This window comes from Leptodactylus fuscus, chromosome 11, assembly GCF_031893055.1.
Source record: "Leptodactylus fuscus isolate aLepFus1 chromosome 11, aLepFus1.hap2, whole genome shotgun sequence".
NCBI lineage: Eukaryota > Metazoa > Chordata > Amphibia > Anura > Leptodactylidae > Leptodactylus > Leptodactylus fuscus.
Genome location: NC_134275.1, coordinates 8,503,008 through 8,520,753, shown reverse-complemented (window position 1 = coordinate 8,520,753; position 17,746 = coordinate 8,503,008). Strand labels below are relative to the sequence as shown.

The 17,746-nt window shown below is 43.8% G+C and overlaps 1 protein-coding gene across 1 annotated transcript in view; it reads left to right on the top strand.

Moving 5' to 3' along the window:
- NEXMIF (neurite extension and migration factor) overlaps positions 1-9,219 on the top strand; it is a 295,924-nt gene extending 286,705 nt beyond the window's left edge. Inside the window, exons 4-5 of the mRNA XM_075260374.1 lie at positions 4,083-4,207; positions 4,722-9,219. Of these exons, the coding sequence (XP_075116475.1) occupies positions 4,083-4,207; positions 4,722-8,950 (4,354 nt within the window). The 3' untranslated portion in view covers positions 8,951-9,219. The remainder of the gene's footprint in view (positions 1-4,082; positions 4,208-4,721) is intronic.
- Positions 9,220-17,746: the final 8,527 nt, after the last annotated feature.

Here is a 17,746-nt window from a genome sequence, read left to right as displayed (position 1 = left end):
AGCAGTGAAACTGATCGTCGGTGCAGGGTTTACAAGGAAATCTTTGAAGAAGGATTTCTAAAGCCAGCTGGCATTGCTCAGTTATTCTCAGCCAGCTCTGACCTGCAGCCCCACCTGCCGACTGGAACAGCAGGGCTCTCCTTAGCCGGGCCAGCTAATCATGATAGATTGCACTTGGCTCCGAGAATGTCAGCTCCAAGCCGCCTATCATGTGCAGCACGCCGCAAACACCGCCACGTACTAATGGCAAATGGACCTGCTAAAGAGCAAAGCTTGTCTGGGTCCTGTCATTGAAAAATGCAAAGATCTTTGGAATGAACGGGTCTGGGACATGCAGACACTTTATATTTAGTTTTCAGGATTCCATATGTATACGACCAGTCTATTGTCGGATCATGTACAGACTAGACCCTGTATTCCTAAGGCCCCATACACACTGAATTCAGTAAGCACACTGGGACACTCAGAGCCCAATAAGAGGAGAGAGAACCATTTTTCTCCAATAAGACGCATCATAAAATTTCATATTTTCACTTGTACTATTGATTTTTGTTAAGTTTGTTGAAAGGACAAAACAATTGACCACTCCAGGAAATGAACATCGATTGTACGCCGTATTCTGCAGCGAGGAGTTACCTATATTACGCTGCATTCATTCCGCTCTTCTACCTTCACAACGTTGTCACTGCTGCAGAAAAGGCATCTCCTTGCTGAGATTCTGGTACAGACATGCGTCATGGCGGGGATGTTGTTGTAAGGTGTTTTGTGGTCACATTGGGTCTCATTGGGCCTGAACCTTTTAAGGCCAAGACCCCAGGAAGAGAATTACTGCAACAAAAAAAAATACTGCAGAAAAGACGGCGGAGGAAACACATCTCTTATTATACCTGTGCATTTTTCCGTAGTTATAATGGACATGCTTCGATTTACAAAAATGCAAGTGTTTTTGAAGTTGCAGCATTTTTTTTTTTCTGCAATGTTGGATAAGATCTGCCAGAATTCCTTCCACTTTTCAGACAATGTAAAATGCAAAAATTTTTGCTGTGTGTTCACAACATGGAGCCTCAGCCTTAGGGAGCCTTCACACGGAGTAAACGCGCGTGTATTTTTGTAAAATACACGTGTAAAAATAAGACTCCCATTGACTTCAATGTAAAAATACGCCTGTAAAATGTCATTGAAGTCAATGGGAGTCTTATTTTTACATGTGTATTTTGCAAAAATACACGCGCATTTACTCCGTGTGAAGGCTCCCTTACATTAAGCGCCCTGCAGACGACCATACGACTGCTCAGTGTGCTGGCCCATACATTTCTATGAGCCCGTACACATGATTGTGAATTTCATGGTCCCGTGTGCAGGCCGACAGTCCGGTCTGCAAGTTATGGGGCATCTCCAATTCCTGTTCGATTTTACCTCCGTACTTTTGCGGTTCCTATTCAGGGGTTGCAGAAGCACAACAGGTGGCATATGGAGAACATCCGTCGTGTGCACCCAGCTTTAGTCCCTGTTTTTTTGCATTTTAGCAAACTATAAAACTGGCTCTGTTGTGACTCCTTGTAACCTCTGCTTAGTTGCAGACGAAACAGATTTACAGGGGTAACATGGTTTTGATGTAATGGGATTGTTCAATCTACGGTCCATGTGGCTGCTGAGCAGGTGGTGGCCATGTAATACATGATGGAGGTAATTCTGGATGGCAGTGACTTTCACCCTCTTTATAAGGCCTTTGCACTAATGGATTGTGTAGCTATAGGACCGTATATACGCATATGATTTTTCTTATTTCCAGTTGCTCATATAGCACCAGCATATTCTGCAGGGCTGTACAGAGATGACTTACTAAACCCAGTGATAGTCACAATGTAATTTCCTTGGCTTAGAGAGTGGAGTCCTGAGCAAAAGAGGTCTCTGAGCTTCGTATGGGTTAATGGGTCACATCCGCACTAACACCTGCAGCACCCAATAGACAATGACTATAGAGGGTTCCATCAGGTTTCCGTCGTGTCCATAATCTTTGGACATTTTACCTTTATAGGACCATCGAACAATCTTTTACGGAATTTGCGTTTTATACGGGGGATCTCGGCTCCGTTCGTGCAGGCGCCGTCCACACGATCCATAGACCTGACTATAACACACCATTGTACATGGAGTTGTAGAAGATTTGGATGCAGATCGCCTCTCTTGCTCTGACAAGTTTGATGAATAGTGCGCCATGAATTAAGATTTCTCGGTAACCTTGTCATTTCCAGAGGCCAGCCATGCTGTCATAATATTATGCTATGTTATTGTGTCTGACAGCGACAAATAGGATCAAGTGACATTATCTGACATTGCTTCTTCTTTTCGCTATTCTGCGTAGTTTGCAGATAAATCTGACGATGGCGCTTTCATGTCACGCTGACGCTATTGTATTACTGTACTTGCGGGAAGTCGGCATGGTAAGGATTCGGCGCCTTCCCTGCGGGATCCTCATTACAAATCCAAGCACATTCACATTAATGACATTTACTTGCTTAATGCAGAGAGGTGGTGGAGGGGAAGACCCAAAAACGTCTCGTATAACAGATATAATATCAATATCTTGGATTGGCTCGCTTCATTGATGCAGCACATCCAGTTGATCCTGATACTGTTTGGATTTTTTTTCATCTCGCTACATGTTACTCAAATGTATCGATGTATCGTTGAATATTACCTATGGTTCTATATGGCATTTTTGGTAACTGCGGGTGGAGGTTGTTGGTTTGGGATCATTTTGATGGTAAATTCCAAGAAAAATTACCTAATTAATATATATTAATCAGTATTTTTCTCCATAATCAAACAAATAGGCAGAATGGGAATGGTCTAACGTCCCATCCGGAAATGCAAGGACTGACTGGAGAGGAGATAAATGGAGATTCTCAATGGATTGTGTAGACTTGACTTGTGCCAGACATCTCTGTACTCTGTTACCCCACAGGACCTATTTCTTTCTTGAGATCTAATAATCCATCACTTCCATGCCCGTTGTGCCCGTATCCCAGGAGCCATCCAAAATACTACTTACTAAAGACATAGGGAACCATAGCAGAGAATGAACGAAATCCGGGGACAAGACACAGCAGCGATCCTTACACGTCTATGCAGTGTAGATTTCTATATTATTTCTATTTCTTCCACTTCTGCTTTAGTGTTTCCGTATTCCTATAGAAAGTCCATGAAGTATTTCGGCTCCAATGTACAAAGGGAGTCCCTGGATATAAAGCTGTGACCGTCAGGGAATGGATTGTTATACAGGAGGGAATCTCTGGAGGATTTGATGTCTCTGCATCTGCTCTTCACTATTAGCTGAACGTTCATTGTTAGGCCGAGGCTCCACGTTGCAACTTTTTTGTTGCGTTTTTTTTATACCATTGCATTGTGCAAAAGGGAGAGTAAGCTGTGGCCAGAACCTTCCCGATCTTCCCAAAGGATTTGCATGTAAAATATATAACTTATCCTTTTTTCCCTGACTGGAGGGTTGTCTGGTTCCTCTGAAATTGTGCAGGACTTCAAAATCATGGCTGCTTTCTTCTGCTCAAGAAGTGACCTCATGTCCGTTGATCTCATGGCGACCCTGCAGCTCAGTCCCATTCATTTTAATGTGACTTTGCATGAGACCCACGTGCGTGAGATCACTTCCTAAGAAGAAGAAAGCAGCCAAGTTTTCAGGGTCCCGCACAACCTCTTTAGGCTGAAGTTGAGGTTACGGAAATGCAGCTGTTGCAGATTTTGCTACGTTTTTTTGTTCCAAAGTCAGGAGTGGATTAAGCAGAAGGGAGAAGTATCAGAGATTCCTATATATGTCCCTTTCTTTTTGTAGTATTTTGCTCCAATTAAAGAAAAATACAATTGTAAAAATAGGATAAATCTGCTTTGCATTCCCATATCACACCGCTCCGATACCAAACACATTGAGATTGTGAATCCATATTAAAAATCTTGAGACATAAGTAACTGTTACAAGATCATGAACTTAGAACCTGAACGGAACTTTGGTTTTTAGAATGTTCCATTGTAAACCATTCGCTAAAACGTAACCTCTTCTTGGACAGGTTGGACACGAGTGGCGAGCTATGGAGTGAGCACCAGAACGATAAACTGATGGACGGCCAGGACGATCGCGAGTCTGCCACCCAAGCAGCCTCCACCCTAATGATTAATGGGATCAGAGGAAATGGTAAGATTGTTTCTAGGTTACTGGCAATGCATTTATGGGTAAAATATACAATAATCTTCCTATATGGCCATGAAACAATATCCTACGCTTTATGGAGGCATTTGTGTAGATCCCCTTTCCCTCGGTCGCCGTCTATGATGTTAATACATTTCTAATTAAGTCCCTATTTTATTCCTAACAAAAGGTAAGTGGGGTCGGGATTTGGTTTTTAAGAACATGCCCACACATAGGTAATGTCATTATGTGTGTTTGTATACATATGTCAGATAATTATTGATCAGATCTATATTGGAATATAATTAGTTTACATAGCCAGGGGTCCCTCTCTGCGGTGCGGAGCCCATTAACAATCCTTATCACTCATTCACGTGAATGGCTGCTAACGATCGTTAATAGCTTTTGCATTTTAGTGACTGTATCCTGCTGAGTATTGATGTTTATATACATTTATACGTTGAACAGCTTGATGAATAAAACAGCTAAAACATGGTGTCTTTCCTCCCCCTTTCTGCAGAGCCCCATGATCCGGTGGATGATGTGAAGTCCTTCGATGCTGCAGATGCTCCTGTCACATTTCCAGCCTTAAATCAGAAAGAAATCCATGCCTGTCACCGAGCATTGCCACCCATCATTTCCAAAGAGCCTTGCTTGCTGAGTCCTCCGTCTCCGCTCCATTTGCCAGATACAGCAGAACATGTAAGCAGCGACCCATCAGCTCAGGCCATATCCTTGACAACCTGCGTCACCAAAGGCCTCAGTTCTTGGTCTTTACCCAGCGAGAGCGAAAAAACACCTTTCACCATCATGGAACCCGGGACTATGTCAAGCCTAACCGGAGACTGCTTGATGCAGCAAAGTCGGACTTGCTTGGGATGTTTTATAGAAACCAAGGATGGAGTAGACCCAGAACCGGGCGTCAGTCTGAAAATGGGAGATATAAGTAGAGACTATGACACGTGTCCAGTTTCCGACATGGGAATTCACTGCATGAGTACGGCCGACAGTCTAAAATATGGCGACCAACTGCTCTCCGACCAGCTCCTGAGCTTCCCTGTCCATAAATCACAAGAGTCTGATAAAAGGGACCATGACAAATCTGACAGCGATTCCGAGGACCCCACCCAAAAGAACTACTATGATGGTTTACTACTGGACAAATGCAATGGAGACGAGGCCCTGCTGGCCAACCCCAACCAAGAATGGGGCTACTTTGAGTCCTTTATTAGCGAGAGTAAAATCGAGCTCCTCGACCTGTGCTCCAAAAACGAGCTTTCCGTCAATTTGTTCTCCGAAGAAGATGTGGACAATTACATGTTCGATGACGACGATTCTACGCTCGGCAGCGATGTGTGTTCCTTGAAAATCAGGTACGAGTCATTTCAGGACAATGTCAGAGAGAAGACAAACGCCCTCCAAGAAGATGCTCAGTTTAATTTCTTCCCAAGTGTCTTCACCAATTGTCCCAAGAGAGAAAGCAAAGGGTCGAAAAAGAGGTTAGCCGACCCTTCCCAATTCAAACTGGAAGAAGGCGGCATATGGGAAGACGATGATGAAGAAGAAGATGAAGAAGAAGAGGTGGACGGTGTAAAATCTGGCTTAACCAAGACCTGTGGAAACATGGACGTGGTGCAGTACATAAGCACCAAGAGAAGCCATTTTCTGGATTCTGTTAATTCGGCTGAAGACTCGGGCGAGTACAGCGATGACAGCTCGTGCAGTGAATCTTCATATGACGTGCTAGGAGACATCAAGGACTGTACCAGATACCTATCACGTGAACACTCTCACTCCCTGATCCAACCGAATTACGGTCTGAGGGTGAAGCGGAAAGTCAGATACAGCGATGACTACTTGTACGACATGGATTCATTGGAGAACGAGAAGGTTGTCGAGAAGAAGGAAGGAGCGCCAGATGGACCCAAAGAAGAAGATGACGATGACTGGTGCCCCAAGAAACGCCGGAAAGTTTGCAGGAAGGAGCCGCCGGTCATCATCAAGTACATCATTATCAACAGGTTCAAAGGAGAGAAGCACATGCTGATCAAGCTCGGAAAACTGGACGCCAACGAGACGACGGTGACACTGAGCGACGATCAGCTGGGAAAATACCAAAAGCTCGCTCCACTGAAGGAGTATTGGGAAGAAAAAAGGAGGAACTCTTCAGCCATCAGCGCGCAGAGAAGTCTTAATGGTAATGAGAACGCCATCCCACCGAGGAAGAGGAAAGGACAGCTAGCCAACCGGCACCGGTTACAGAGGATACAAACCATTGAGCAGCCGGTGACCCGGGAGATGCTCTCTTTTGACCACAGACAGGGGTGCAGTAGCAAAGACGGGGCTAGCCTTAATGAATTGCATTCTATAACTCTGGAAACCCCAAGCTGTGTGAATGGCTTACACCTAAGTGACATCGCAGAGGTGGCCCCTGTAAAATGTAGATCTCTAGAAAGGCAATTAAAATGTGCCGACCGCAAAGTGATTCGAAGAATAAAATTTAAAAGTGAAGCCAGGTTGAAATGCAAACAGCTGAAGCTGGAGCAGGCGAGTGAAGCCAGTCCTGAGGAGCCCATCGAGAACTTCCCTGCCATCGAGAACCAGGACTCGGCAGCCCTGTTAAAAGAGGAAAGCGTTCCCAGCGCGTCCGACAGCTCCCATCCATCTCAGTGCCATGCTGATAACGAAGTTAAAAATTCTCCATTTCTGCAAGCCACCTGCTCTCCCAACAAGCCATTGCCATCTGCTCACATCACTACCAACGTACCAGTCATCCCCGGAGGGTATCTACAGACTTTGTTAGATGCATCAGATTCATCTAGTGGCACTGGGATAACATACTTTGCCCCTCATCCCTTGGGGCAGCACTCAGTGAACATCATGCAGACAGAAAAACAGTTCAGTTCCCTTCAACTTGCGCAGAGCTGCGTGCTGTCCCCCCCTTCGGAGTCGGAGCTGCAGCAGTCACCCCATCACTTAGACATGGAGCAGAGCTTCCCAGACATGTGGCATGGCAAGCCCCCTAGCAGTCAGGCTGAGTTCATATCTAACCTTAGGGAAGTGTCCATCATATCGGGAGATTTTGCCGCTTCCGCTGCTGTATCCGATACAGACATGACGGCCTCTGGATATAGTCAAGTTCAAGGGAACAGCAGCAAACAGCTGTACCACAAAACGTATATGCAGGAAGGCCAGATCCAGCAGGATGACTCTTATCAGTCCTGTCATTATAACGGTGGAGATGGGCATTTCGTTTTACAGAGAGGCACACTTAGCACAGACAATGGAAGGCTTATTAGTTTTGACTCAGTGGGCTCATTGTCAGTTAGTTCTAGTAATTACAGCTCTTTAAGCATGAAATCCTGTGAAAAGGATGGAGACGATGAGATCAGTGACGATTTCTTAGCTCATTGCAGCCCCAAACTCGTAATCCAACAAAGCATTGATGAGATCACCCCGCTGAAGGAGTCTACCGACCTTCTGGACATCTCCAACTTCACCCCGGACAAATTCCGCCACTCATCCCTATCAGAGATGTCCCCGCCAGATACTCCCAACCTCTCCCCTCAAATCACCGCCACAGATGCAAAGTCCGTAGGGAACATAAAGGCTTTTCAAAATGGCGCCCAGGTAGTGCTTAACGGACCCGAGAAGCCCAAGTGGAACTGTACTGTTCTTCCTCCGCAGGAGCAGACCAATAGCGGCTTTGCGCTAAATAACCACCAGTTTCAGTTTCACATGTTCAATGATGAAGATTCGGTCGGCGTCCTGGAGAAAGGTCCATGTTTGCCAGCCTTCGATGAGTCTGCTGTTCCCGTCCATGCCAATGGCAAAGCCTCAAAATCAAAAAAGAAACTGTCTGCTAGCAAAAACACAGGTGCCAACCAAAGTTCTTCTCCAAAAAGTAGCAAGAAGAAAACCCCTAAAGCCTGCAAGGGGGCCGACAAAACCCAAACAAAGACTCCTCGACAAACAGCCCCCAAAACACCCAAGAAAGGGAAAAACGCCAACAGTGAAAAAACCCAAAGTGCAGGCAACCGATCAGGTCTATTGAATAATGCAAGCCCTACAAAACAGGCTTTAAGTGACTGCATGCAGCTTTACGAGCCCGGCTCCTCCAAGACAGGGAAGCACATAGCTGGGGTCAACGAATGGACGCTTGATAAAGGGAGCAAGGCTCCTTGGCCTGAACCTAGAGTAGGGAACGGGAGCAATCTCCTTGACGATGATCAGAGAGAATTTGAGGAACCTTCTAACATTCTTTCCAACATCGCCTCTGGAATGGCCGATGTCCAGAGGTTCATGATGGCCTCCATGGAGCCCTTTTACAACCCCGTGGGGCCCAGCGACATCCCCGATATACTACTGTCTCCGGAGTCAAACAGCCTAAAATTGAAAACCTTGAAAATCTTAGCGGGGACACCCCAAGAGTTTAAGAAAAAGGTAAACGGCAGTGCGGTGGGGGGCTCCAAGAAGTCAACCAACAAGGGCTCAGGTAAGAACAATGCCAAGTTTGGGGTCTTTGATCCAAGCTGTCCATTAGGTTACGGAGCCAACCTTCACGCAGCCTTCTTTGATAAGAACTTCGGAAACCTCAGTATTTTAACCAATAGTGTCCCGACCCACAAAAAGTTGTATCGTCACAAATCGACGTCTAAGTCTCTGCGAGATGAAAACTGTAAAGGGAAACGGATAGACCAAGCACACAAGGACCCCATGGTCACAGCTGCATTTGAAAAACTGAGGTAATGTTGCACCAAAAGCTCTCAAGCGCATCTTTTTGTTTCTTTCCTTCGCCTTGGCTAAGCCTGCTGGTCCTTGGTTAGTTCTCTTTTTTAAAACCAATCTTCTAAAGCCTAAAGCTGCATGATAGTCATTGCCTTGCAAATAAAGAAGAGGCTGCGCATGACCAATGCTAACAAGCTACCTAAAATCACCGGGTCCTGACTTGGCTGGGTTGTACACTGACTGAAGGCTAACAAGAACTTCTATTTTCTGCTCTTTGGCTTCTTTGTTTCCATTTTCAGCTTCTTTGTTTCTAATGCAAAGATTTACTTTGTTTCTTTTTTCTTTTTTTTTTGTCTTTTCCAAAAACCTTGTAAAAAAAACAAACAAAAAAGGTACAAAAAGGAAAATTATGCATCGGAGTCTATCGGATGGGTTAGGTTCGCGCGGTCCCACGATGTGTTCTTCGGCTCCCCCTGCTGCACATTCACCAGATCTGCATAGGAGATTGGAAACGCGTTAAAACTCTTTTTTTCTCGTCCACCTACTGTAATGAGCTGACACCAAGCGTTTTTTTTTTTTTTTTTTTTTTTTCGAGAATGCATTCGAAGCAGAACAACAACAACAAAAAAAAAAACTTTTTGAATTACAAAAAAAAAAATAGACTTTCCTTTTTTTTTTCTAGAAAAAAAAAAATTACATGGATGTTTCTGTTTTTTGTTTCTTTGGAGAAATAATATATGCCTTGTGGTTTGTTGATCTGTTAAGTGCTGAAATCCAGGGTTTACATTGTGATGACTTGTATGAAGGGCAGCTTAATCTGGTATTCTCTGTGAAAGACTGTTTCTAAAGTCATACTGTTGTACAGTAGTTAATGCACTATTACAACCCACACAAGAAATCGTGCCAAACTCTGATCTGTGACTGTACATATTTTTATTAAATATATATATAATATATATATATATATATATATCTATACATATATACATATAGACACAAATATATATGACTGCATTTCATCGGTGGGTATTCTCAGTCTGGATCTGAGCCTTTTGCTTGACTGCAAACATTCCAAAATCCATAGAAGAAGTCGCCCGAGAAATAAAAGCACCTGAGAAACCTAAAGTGACCATTATTGCGGGGATATACTGGAACCTAGTGACTATAGTGCCATATTCTCTTACCTCATATCATAGTCTGATTGCCAGCGACACGCTATTAGTTTGATATCATCGACCAACCCACCGAAGACCAAAGGTGACAAAGAATCGGAATCCCTTTGTCTTCATCTCATTCCTAAACCTTTCAGCACTGACGTGCGGAGCAATATGCTGCAGGTCCCCGTTATTTCGGGGACATAGCTAAGTCTTAAGTACTGCACAGACTTTGATTCCTAATGCCAGTATTTTATATAAAGCAATGCTTCCTAAAAGCAACTTCTGTATTATCTCTGTAGCCTTTCCTTTAGAATAGAGCGAACAGAAAGGTTTCCTGCACTTTGACAGGTTTGTCTTTCTAGACTGAGCCAATGACTAACCTATATAGATATATATACGTCTATACGAGCAGAACGTCCTTTATCTCTCCCCTCCCCCCGAGAAGACAAATCCACGGCCTTTTATATTGAACAATCATATAGCCAGACTATAAGCAGAAAACAAAAGAATATGTGTTTATAAGAAATTATTGTATCACTTTTATTTGACGTAATGTTAATTTATTGCTCACTTTTTATTGCATGTTTGACCATGTCCTTATAGGAAGGGGTTTTTACCTGACCCTATGATATATAGGATAATATGATGTTGGTTCTACAGCTGCACGTCTTGTAAGACAATTGTGGATCGATGTATCCGAGCTTGCGGTTTACACAAGATATGCACATTGTACATATCATTATTGCAAAAGCCATGAAAACCTGGAAACAAGGCTCAGTGTGAACACGGTACCCCGAATTTTCAGAGCTTTGGCGGAGCTGTCAGATCTGTCTGTGACATCTGACGGATATTTCCATACAATAGATGTCCTGGTGTGGCCCTTGTCTATCACACGTCTTGGAATCTAACCGTGACACGAGTATTCTTATGCAAATTTCAGATTTACGTCTTAGGCCGACTTCACGCTGTGTTTTTTGCCTCTTTATATGGGGTTTATCCTTTCATGGCCGTGCAGTGGCGATAGAGATGCTCACGCTGCTGCCATATTGCAAAATTGGAAAAAGCATCATTCACCGATTACTATGGGAGGGAGATTGCAACAGAAAAATCAGTGCCAAAAACGCAGGGTGAATTCTCCCTTACAAAGAGCTTCCACGCTATTGGGATTTTTTTCTTACAAATGTCGGTTCATTGCTCTATTCTAAAATTGAAAACCAATCGTTGTATGTACAGGTCATTGGCAGACCTTAGGGTGCGTTCACACGGGACTGCAGAATTTCCAAGTAGAAAATACAAAGGATTTTACACTAAGTGAGATTTTAGGAAATCTCCAAAAAATATGTGCCAATGCAAATTTCACCTTGGATTCTAGCTTTTGCAATGCAATGCAATTCATAAAAATAGTTTTGCATATTATGTGTTTCCAGATTTGCAGCCCCTTGTGAACATCCCTTTGCAAATGTATTGTTGCCTTGTACCGCTGAGCTGCACTGTCACAGGGACATTATATGGATCCAAATCTCCATCACTTGGATGTTCTTACTGCTTTACGATGTCGATGGATTTTTGTGGTTCCTGAATTGCTTCTATCCTGGCCAAGATGGTCGATAACATCAATTTCTCTATGTCTAATGTTTCTCTCCAGGCTACGGCTACACCAGGACTTTGGCTGGGACTCCAAAAGATGGCTGTGTCATCCTGATACTGTTGCAATGTGATTCCATTCATTGACATGAGTGACGGGGTCACGGGGCGACACAATGATCTCGTGAGTCATAGCCAGAGCCGCCATGTAGCCCCAGCCTAAAACTATATAGAAGAAACCTTATGTGTATTTGGAGGAGTTTTCATTTACAGTAACCAACTTTTCTGTGCCGGATTGGAGGGAATTGACATTCTATTGGTCAGGGCTGAGTCGTCTTGGTCAGGTTCAGTCTTTGTTCAGCTGCCACAGCTATAGTCATTGATGTCATACATGTTATACATATCCCTGGCCAATAGTGATATTGTGATCCACCTGCATGAATATAATGGTTAAAGAGAGCTTGTCCAGGCTAAAATATTATTTTTTTCATTAGGCCAGGGGAGATAAAACAAGGCCATAAGATACTCACCTGTCCCGGGTGCTCCGGAGTCCTCCCAGCACGGTTCGGTCCTGCTGTGGATATCCTCACCGGTGGTGACTTCCCCGGGTCCTTCCTTAGGCCATGGAGGGCAATGACGTGCGGAGGAGACTTCTACCAGAAGACACCAAGAGCTGCAGGACCACAACGTACTGGGAGGCAACGGAGCACCGGGTATACTGTATGTATTGGCTTTCCCCCGTCTTATTAAAAAAATACAATGTTATCCTGGACAACCCTTTAGGGCTCTGTTCCCATCTGTGTTGGTTATTTCCATTGTTCTGTTCCATCATAAGAGCAGAACAACTAAAATAAGAGGAGTGCCCGATCCCGTACACGATACCACCAGACCCCAACAGACCCCATCGACTGTAATAGTTTTCATGGGGTTTCTTGGGCGAAATATAATGAGGATTCTGATGGAGACGTCCTCCTCCTCCTCCCTCTCCTCCTCCTCATCCTCCTCCGACTCCTCCCCATTCCCCGACTTCTCGTTACTGATTATTCCCAGATAGATGGGTCCAGTCATCGGGGAGTCTTGGGACGCCGGATCTGTGGCAAAGCAGGACGCTTATTTTTTCTGTGTCCTGCCCCGATCTCTGCCTCCCATTGAAAATCAGCAGCAGATTCCACCCAGTGACAGATGTGAACAGAGCCTAAGCTGAAACTAGAGACGCGGACAACTGGTGGAACCATAACATTACTTCTCTGTATGGAGCTATTGGATGCAATGTTACACCCGGCATAAATCCAACCCCTTATTAGACCTCGTGCACACACACCCTATGACACAACCTGCAGAGTCATACAGGGCACTATTATGGCTGTATATAGGTCTCTGCGTTACCTTTGCAGGTCTCCCATTTCCTACTCGAGCTTCTTTTTGTCAAATTGTTTATGACTCCAATATATAGAAAATGATGGAACATTCCCCTAGAGTATAATGGGGGGATTTACCAAGACCGGTCTCCGGTAGCCGCCCCCACACCGACCCCTTCAGAATAATGGAGAGAGGGGCGTACAAGGATAAATTTCTCCCATAAGACCCAGCGTACTCACCTCTTCACATTTCGGACTCCTCGTACCTGTGTGCACGAGGCCTAAGGCCCCGGAAAGGCGGCCACATCTCTGAGTCTATAAAACTGTTTCTGAGCCATGTAATAAATGCTGCTGTCATTGGATCATTGATGCCTACGACATAGAACGCTGTACAAGTCAGATCTTTTATGCATAGTTTTTTTGGGAAGTTCTTAAGTTGCCACAGGACTCTGAATAAGACGGTGTCGTGTGGTCACAGCCGCTGTGGTGTGGCTGGGCGGCCATGTCAGCCATCACAATGTCCATTAATTCATTGGAATTTTTCAACAACACCAATAACAATGACTTTTAATGGGATACCGCGGCGGTTCCAGTTTTGTGGCTATATCTTGGCCGTGTCATGGGCGCACCATGTGGTTAAATCCTTTGGGTAAACTGTAGAAGCATTAGAGAATCTCACGTCCTAGAAATACCCTGAATCCACCCTATGATATACATATGATATTACCTTTTATTGCAATATGCATACCAGGGCGTTTGTGCAATGAATTGATGTCCTTCTATGTAGATCTCCTATCACAGCAATGGTTTACATGGATGTTCTTAGTATCGTGGGCTCCTGATACAAGATCTATTACATAGACATATCTGTTCACTGACTTATCCATTGATGATGTTGTTTGCACCACTGAAAGCTCCTATAATGTACAAGTGCGCAGTGCCAATGTAATTCCACCTCGATGTGGTTTTATAGACAGAGGGATATATTGCAATTTATCTGCAGACTTAATATGGAAACAAAAACAAGGGAAAGTTATTTTGCACCCAATGACCAAACCTTATGTGTCGACATATCGCTGAAAATACACCGAGCTTCATATCTGACATATCCAAAGATGTCCCGGGATCCGCCTTCCATGTTTCTATCTGAATCCTTATGTACAGTCACTTGTTACTATTGTCATTTTATGAACATTTTTTGCAATATACTTTATTATCCTGATTGACATCCTGTTTGCACAACACGGGCTCTAAAGTTCTCCCTAGCAAGGCTTCCACATGCATTCTTTACTATGGATATCTCCATTTTTATTGCTAGATCTGCGATTCTAGTAACTTATATAAAGTGGAAATCTCATCCACTGTTGTAGTTGGTAAAAATTGGAGATTCAGCTTGTTCACTTTGACCGCGGTGACACTTGTTAGAGCTTTGCTAGGGATAACTTTAGAGCATGTTTTTAGAAGGAAAATAGGTTCAACTATATTACAGAAATGTTCAGCGAATATAATATTCACAAAACAAAGTGATATGGAACGTAAACCTGTTACATCTGTTCAATGAGCCCAGAAGCGTCAGCTCTATAATATACAGTGGGAACCTTCCATTATTAATGTATTTATGCATGATATCTTTTATTTAACACATTTTCTGTATTTTTCATATACTTCGGCCGAGACCATGAAAGATATTGATCACTTGGGCAGTTGTTATTTTGCTTAGCCCGGTGTTCGGACTGTTTAGTCTTTAGTCGCCGTGCTAATATTTGGTCGCACGCTGATGTATAATAGGGGATGCGTCTATAGAAATCTGCAGCAGCCGTCATGCCGAAGCTGGTGGGCGATGACGCCACATTTGCAGATAGTAACACAGTCTCTATAGAGAGGGCGCTAGTGACACCTAAAGGCATAATACAGGTACTTTGTAACCAGTCATATCTGTGCAATGTCTAATATGTGATCACGTTGAGATCATTGTCATACGACATATAGATTCTTTTGCCTTTGCAATGTTGTGTTCATACAATTAGTTCTGCATTCTAAAGTCTTATTCACACGTCCACATTTTGCAGAAATATGACCGCACTATTCACCTCCTTCTCATTTACAGACGGCGTGCTGCCTGCGGTTGATCCAGATCAACTTTTTTGTTTGTACATCTCTGGATCTGCGAAAAACGGACGACACCTGGAGGTCCCATTGACTTTCATTGGTATGATATACTGTAGCCATTATACATCAATGCACAAACGACACGCTGCCATTGTGTTTGTGCGGACCTGCTGTCTGTGAAAGAGAAATGGCCAATGGATGAAGGACATTGGAATGAATGATATACGTAATGGAACACATATATGAAATGCGGACATGTGAATAAGGCCTAAGGCTGGAAACATACATGCACATCAATGGCATGTGTGATTTCAGGCTAAAGCTCCTGTCTATACTGCTATAATACATTGCTATGGAAGAGTTCCCACAAGGAAGATGCTGTTAACCCTTTGTAATGTGACCTGTACTAGCATGGATGTGTTATTCTCTATGATTTCCACCATTGCCACACTTTCTGTTGCGACTCTCCCATCCATAGGAGAAGTTCTTGTAGAAACTCCTAGGCTTGTCACTAAAAACTAATCCCATTCAGATACATGGAAATAAGAACAATGAAGATCTCTGTATAAGGCTGGATTCACATGGGGCATTGGGCTGTGCTTTTGTTGTTGGTGAAAAATCCTGTTACTTGAAAGTCTATAAGACGTTGCGTTCTACATACCAAGCGGTTTTGTTTGTGGGGGGGCTATGGGAAATAGTCTATGGCGCATTAACATAACTGGAAACAACTGTGTATATAAAGAAGGAGAGATTGATACAAATGAATCCAGTGGAAAATTTCATGAAATCTATGAATCATACGTTGCAATTTGCATTTTCTTCAAGTCTTAGGGTTCATTCACATGGAGTATTTCGGCGCTGATTTTGGCACGGAATCCGCCTCAGAATCAGCATGGAAAAAAAAGCCTCCCATTGACTTCAATGGGTTCCGTTTTCCGTGCGGAATCCATTGAAATGAATGGGGGAAAAAAGACTCCCGTTGATTTCAGTGGGTTCCGTGCGGAGAATGGAATGGGAGGCCTTTTTTTCTACGCTGATTTGGATACAGATTCCGCGCCAAAATCAGCGCCAAGATACTCTGTATGAATGGACTCTTAGGTCAACTCGGTTCACGCGTTAGTCAGATTTACGGCTTGAACTTCATGCTGGGAGCGGGACTCTTACCAGTATAGTTCCCTATGATGATGGAGTCCCTGTCCCGTACCAATTACAGTACACGAAACACGGTCGTGTGCCACCACCCTTATAGGCAAGTGCATAGATAAAAATGTCAGAACAAAGCACCCGGAGCACCACTGACCCCCAAAAACTCTACAGAAAATCTCAAACAAAAAAAAGCTCATTGAACTATAGACTTTCAGGTAACCCCATAGCACACAAACACCAGGAGAAAGTGACGTCTATGAAACCAGCCTTATGTTGAGATTCTTGTTCCGCTTCCATTAATCCTCTTCTATTATTTTGGGAGATAAAGCGACACCTTACTGGTCTATAATATTGGGCCTCATGTACACAGCAATATTGGAGTTCTGTCCAAGCTGTACTAGAGCAGCCATGGTTGTCTGCAGGGCCAGAATACGCCATATACCATCACACACTGTATTAGGAGATACTGTCTTGTAGGAGCATGGCTTCTAGAATATCTTTGTGCTGTTCGGAGGCACCAGATGGCGGCATATGGCGTATTCATGGCTTTATAGTACAGAACCACAGGGACCGCACCATGAGGCTCCACAACTCTTTGCCAATACCATCGCTTTGACTTCGGGGACACAATGCGAGAACTATAGATAAATCCAACAGAAACTCATTGGTTAGAGTTACTTTCCTAAAGCTGTATTACCCCTCACACAGACAAAATCTACAAAACTGCTTCCAGCATTTGTAAAACCAAAATTCCCATTTCATCATGGAGTCTTTAGGGAATTGGAGCGCATGCTGCATAAAGTTTATGGGCCAATGTAGAGAACTGAGAGGGCATATCGGGGGTCTACAATGTGGTCAATGGTGAGGTTTGCTTGTCTGAAGACTCAGAGATTATGAGATGAGCGTTGTGGGGAAACATTAAAGGGGCTTCTGAGACTAAAATATCGTTGGTCTATCCTGGGGGAGGGGAGAATATTGGTAGGCTTCTCAATGATGAGATGTGGCCCTTGGGAAGTGCTGCAGCCCCTTCTTTGGGTTTGTGACATCGTGTTCATAAGTCACTGGATTGAGCTGCAATACTAGCCCAAGTGCTACACAATGCCCAGTGCCATGTCTGGTCTACAGGCAAGAGGCCATAAGCTTATCAATGAGGGTAGTGGGAGGTAGACCACCATTAATCTGATACCGGTGACCTATCCTAAGGACATGTTATCATAACTAAACTTCTGAACAAGTTTTCATTTTCGGGCAGCGTTTGTGTCATTGCAAAATGTTGTCATACAATTGTTCCTCCTTCTATGAAACCTTTATTCTCTCTCCTGTTTCTCTATTGCCATCTGAAATCCGTACACGAGTGTGGATGGGATATTGTGTAATGCAGGAGAGGTTAGTCTGTAGGGGCAAAGGTCAAATCAAATTGTTACATCTCAGCTCAGACATTCTAACACTTAGAACAGTGATCT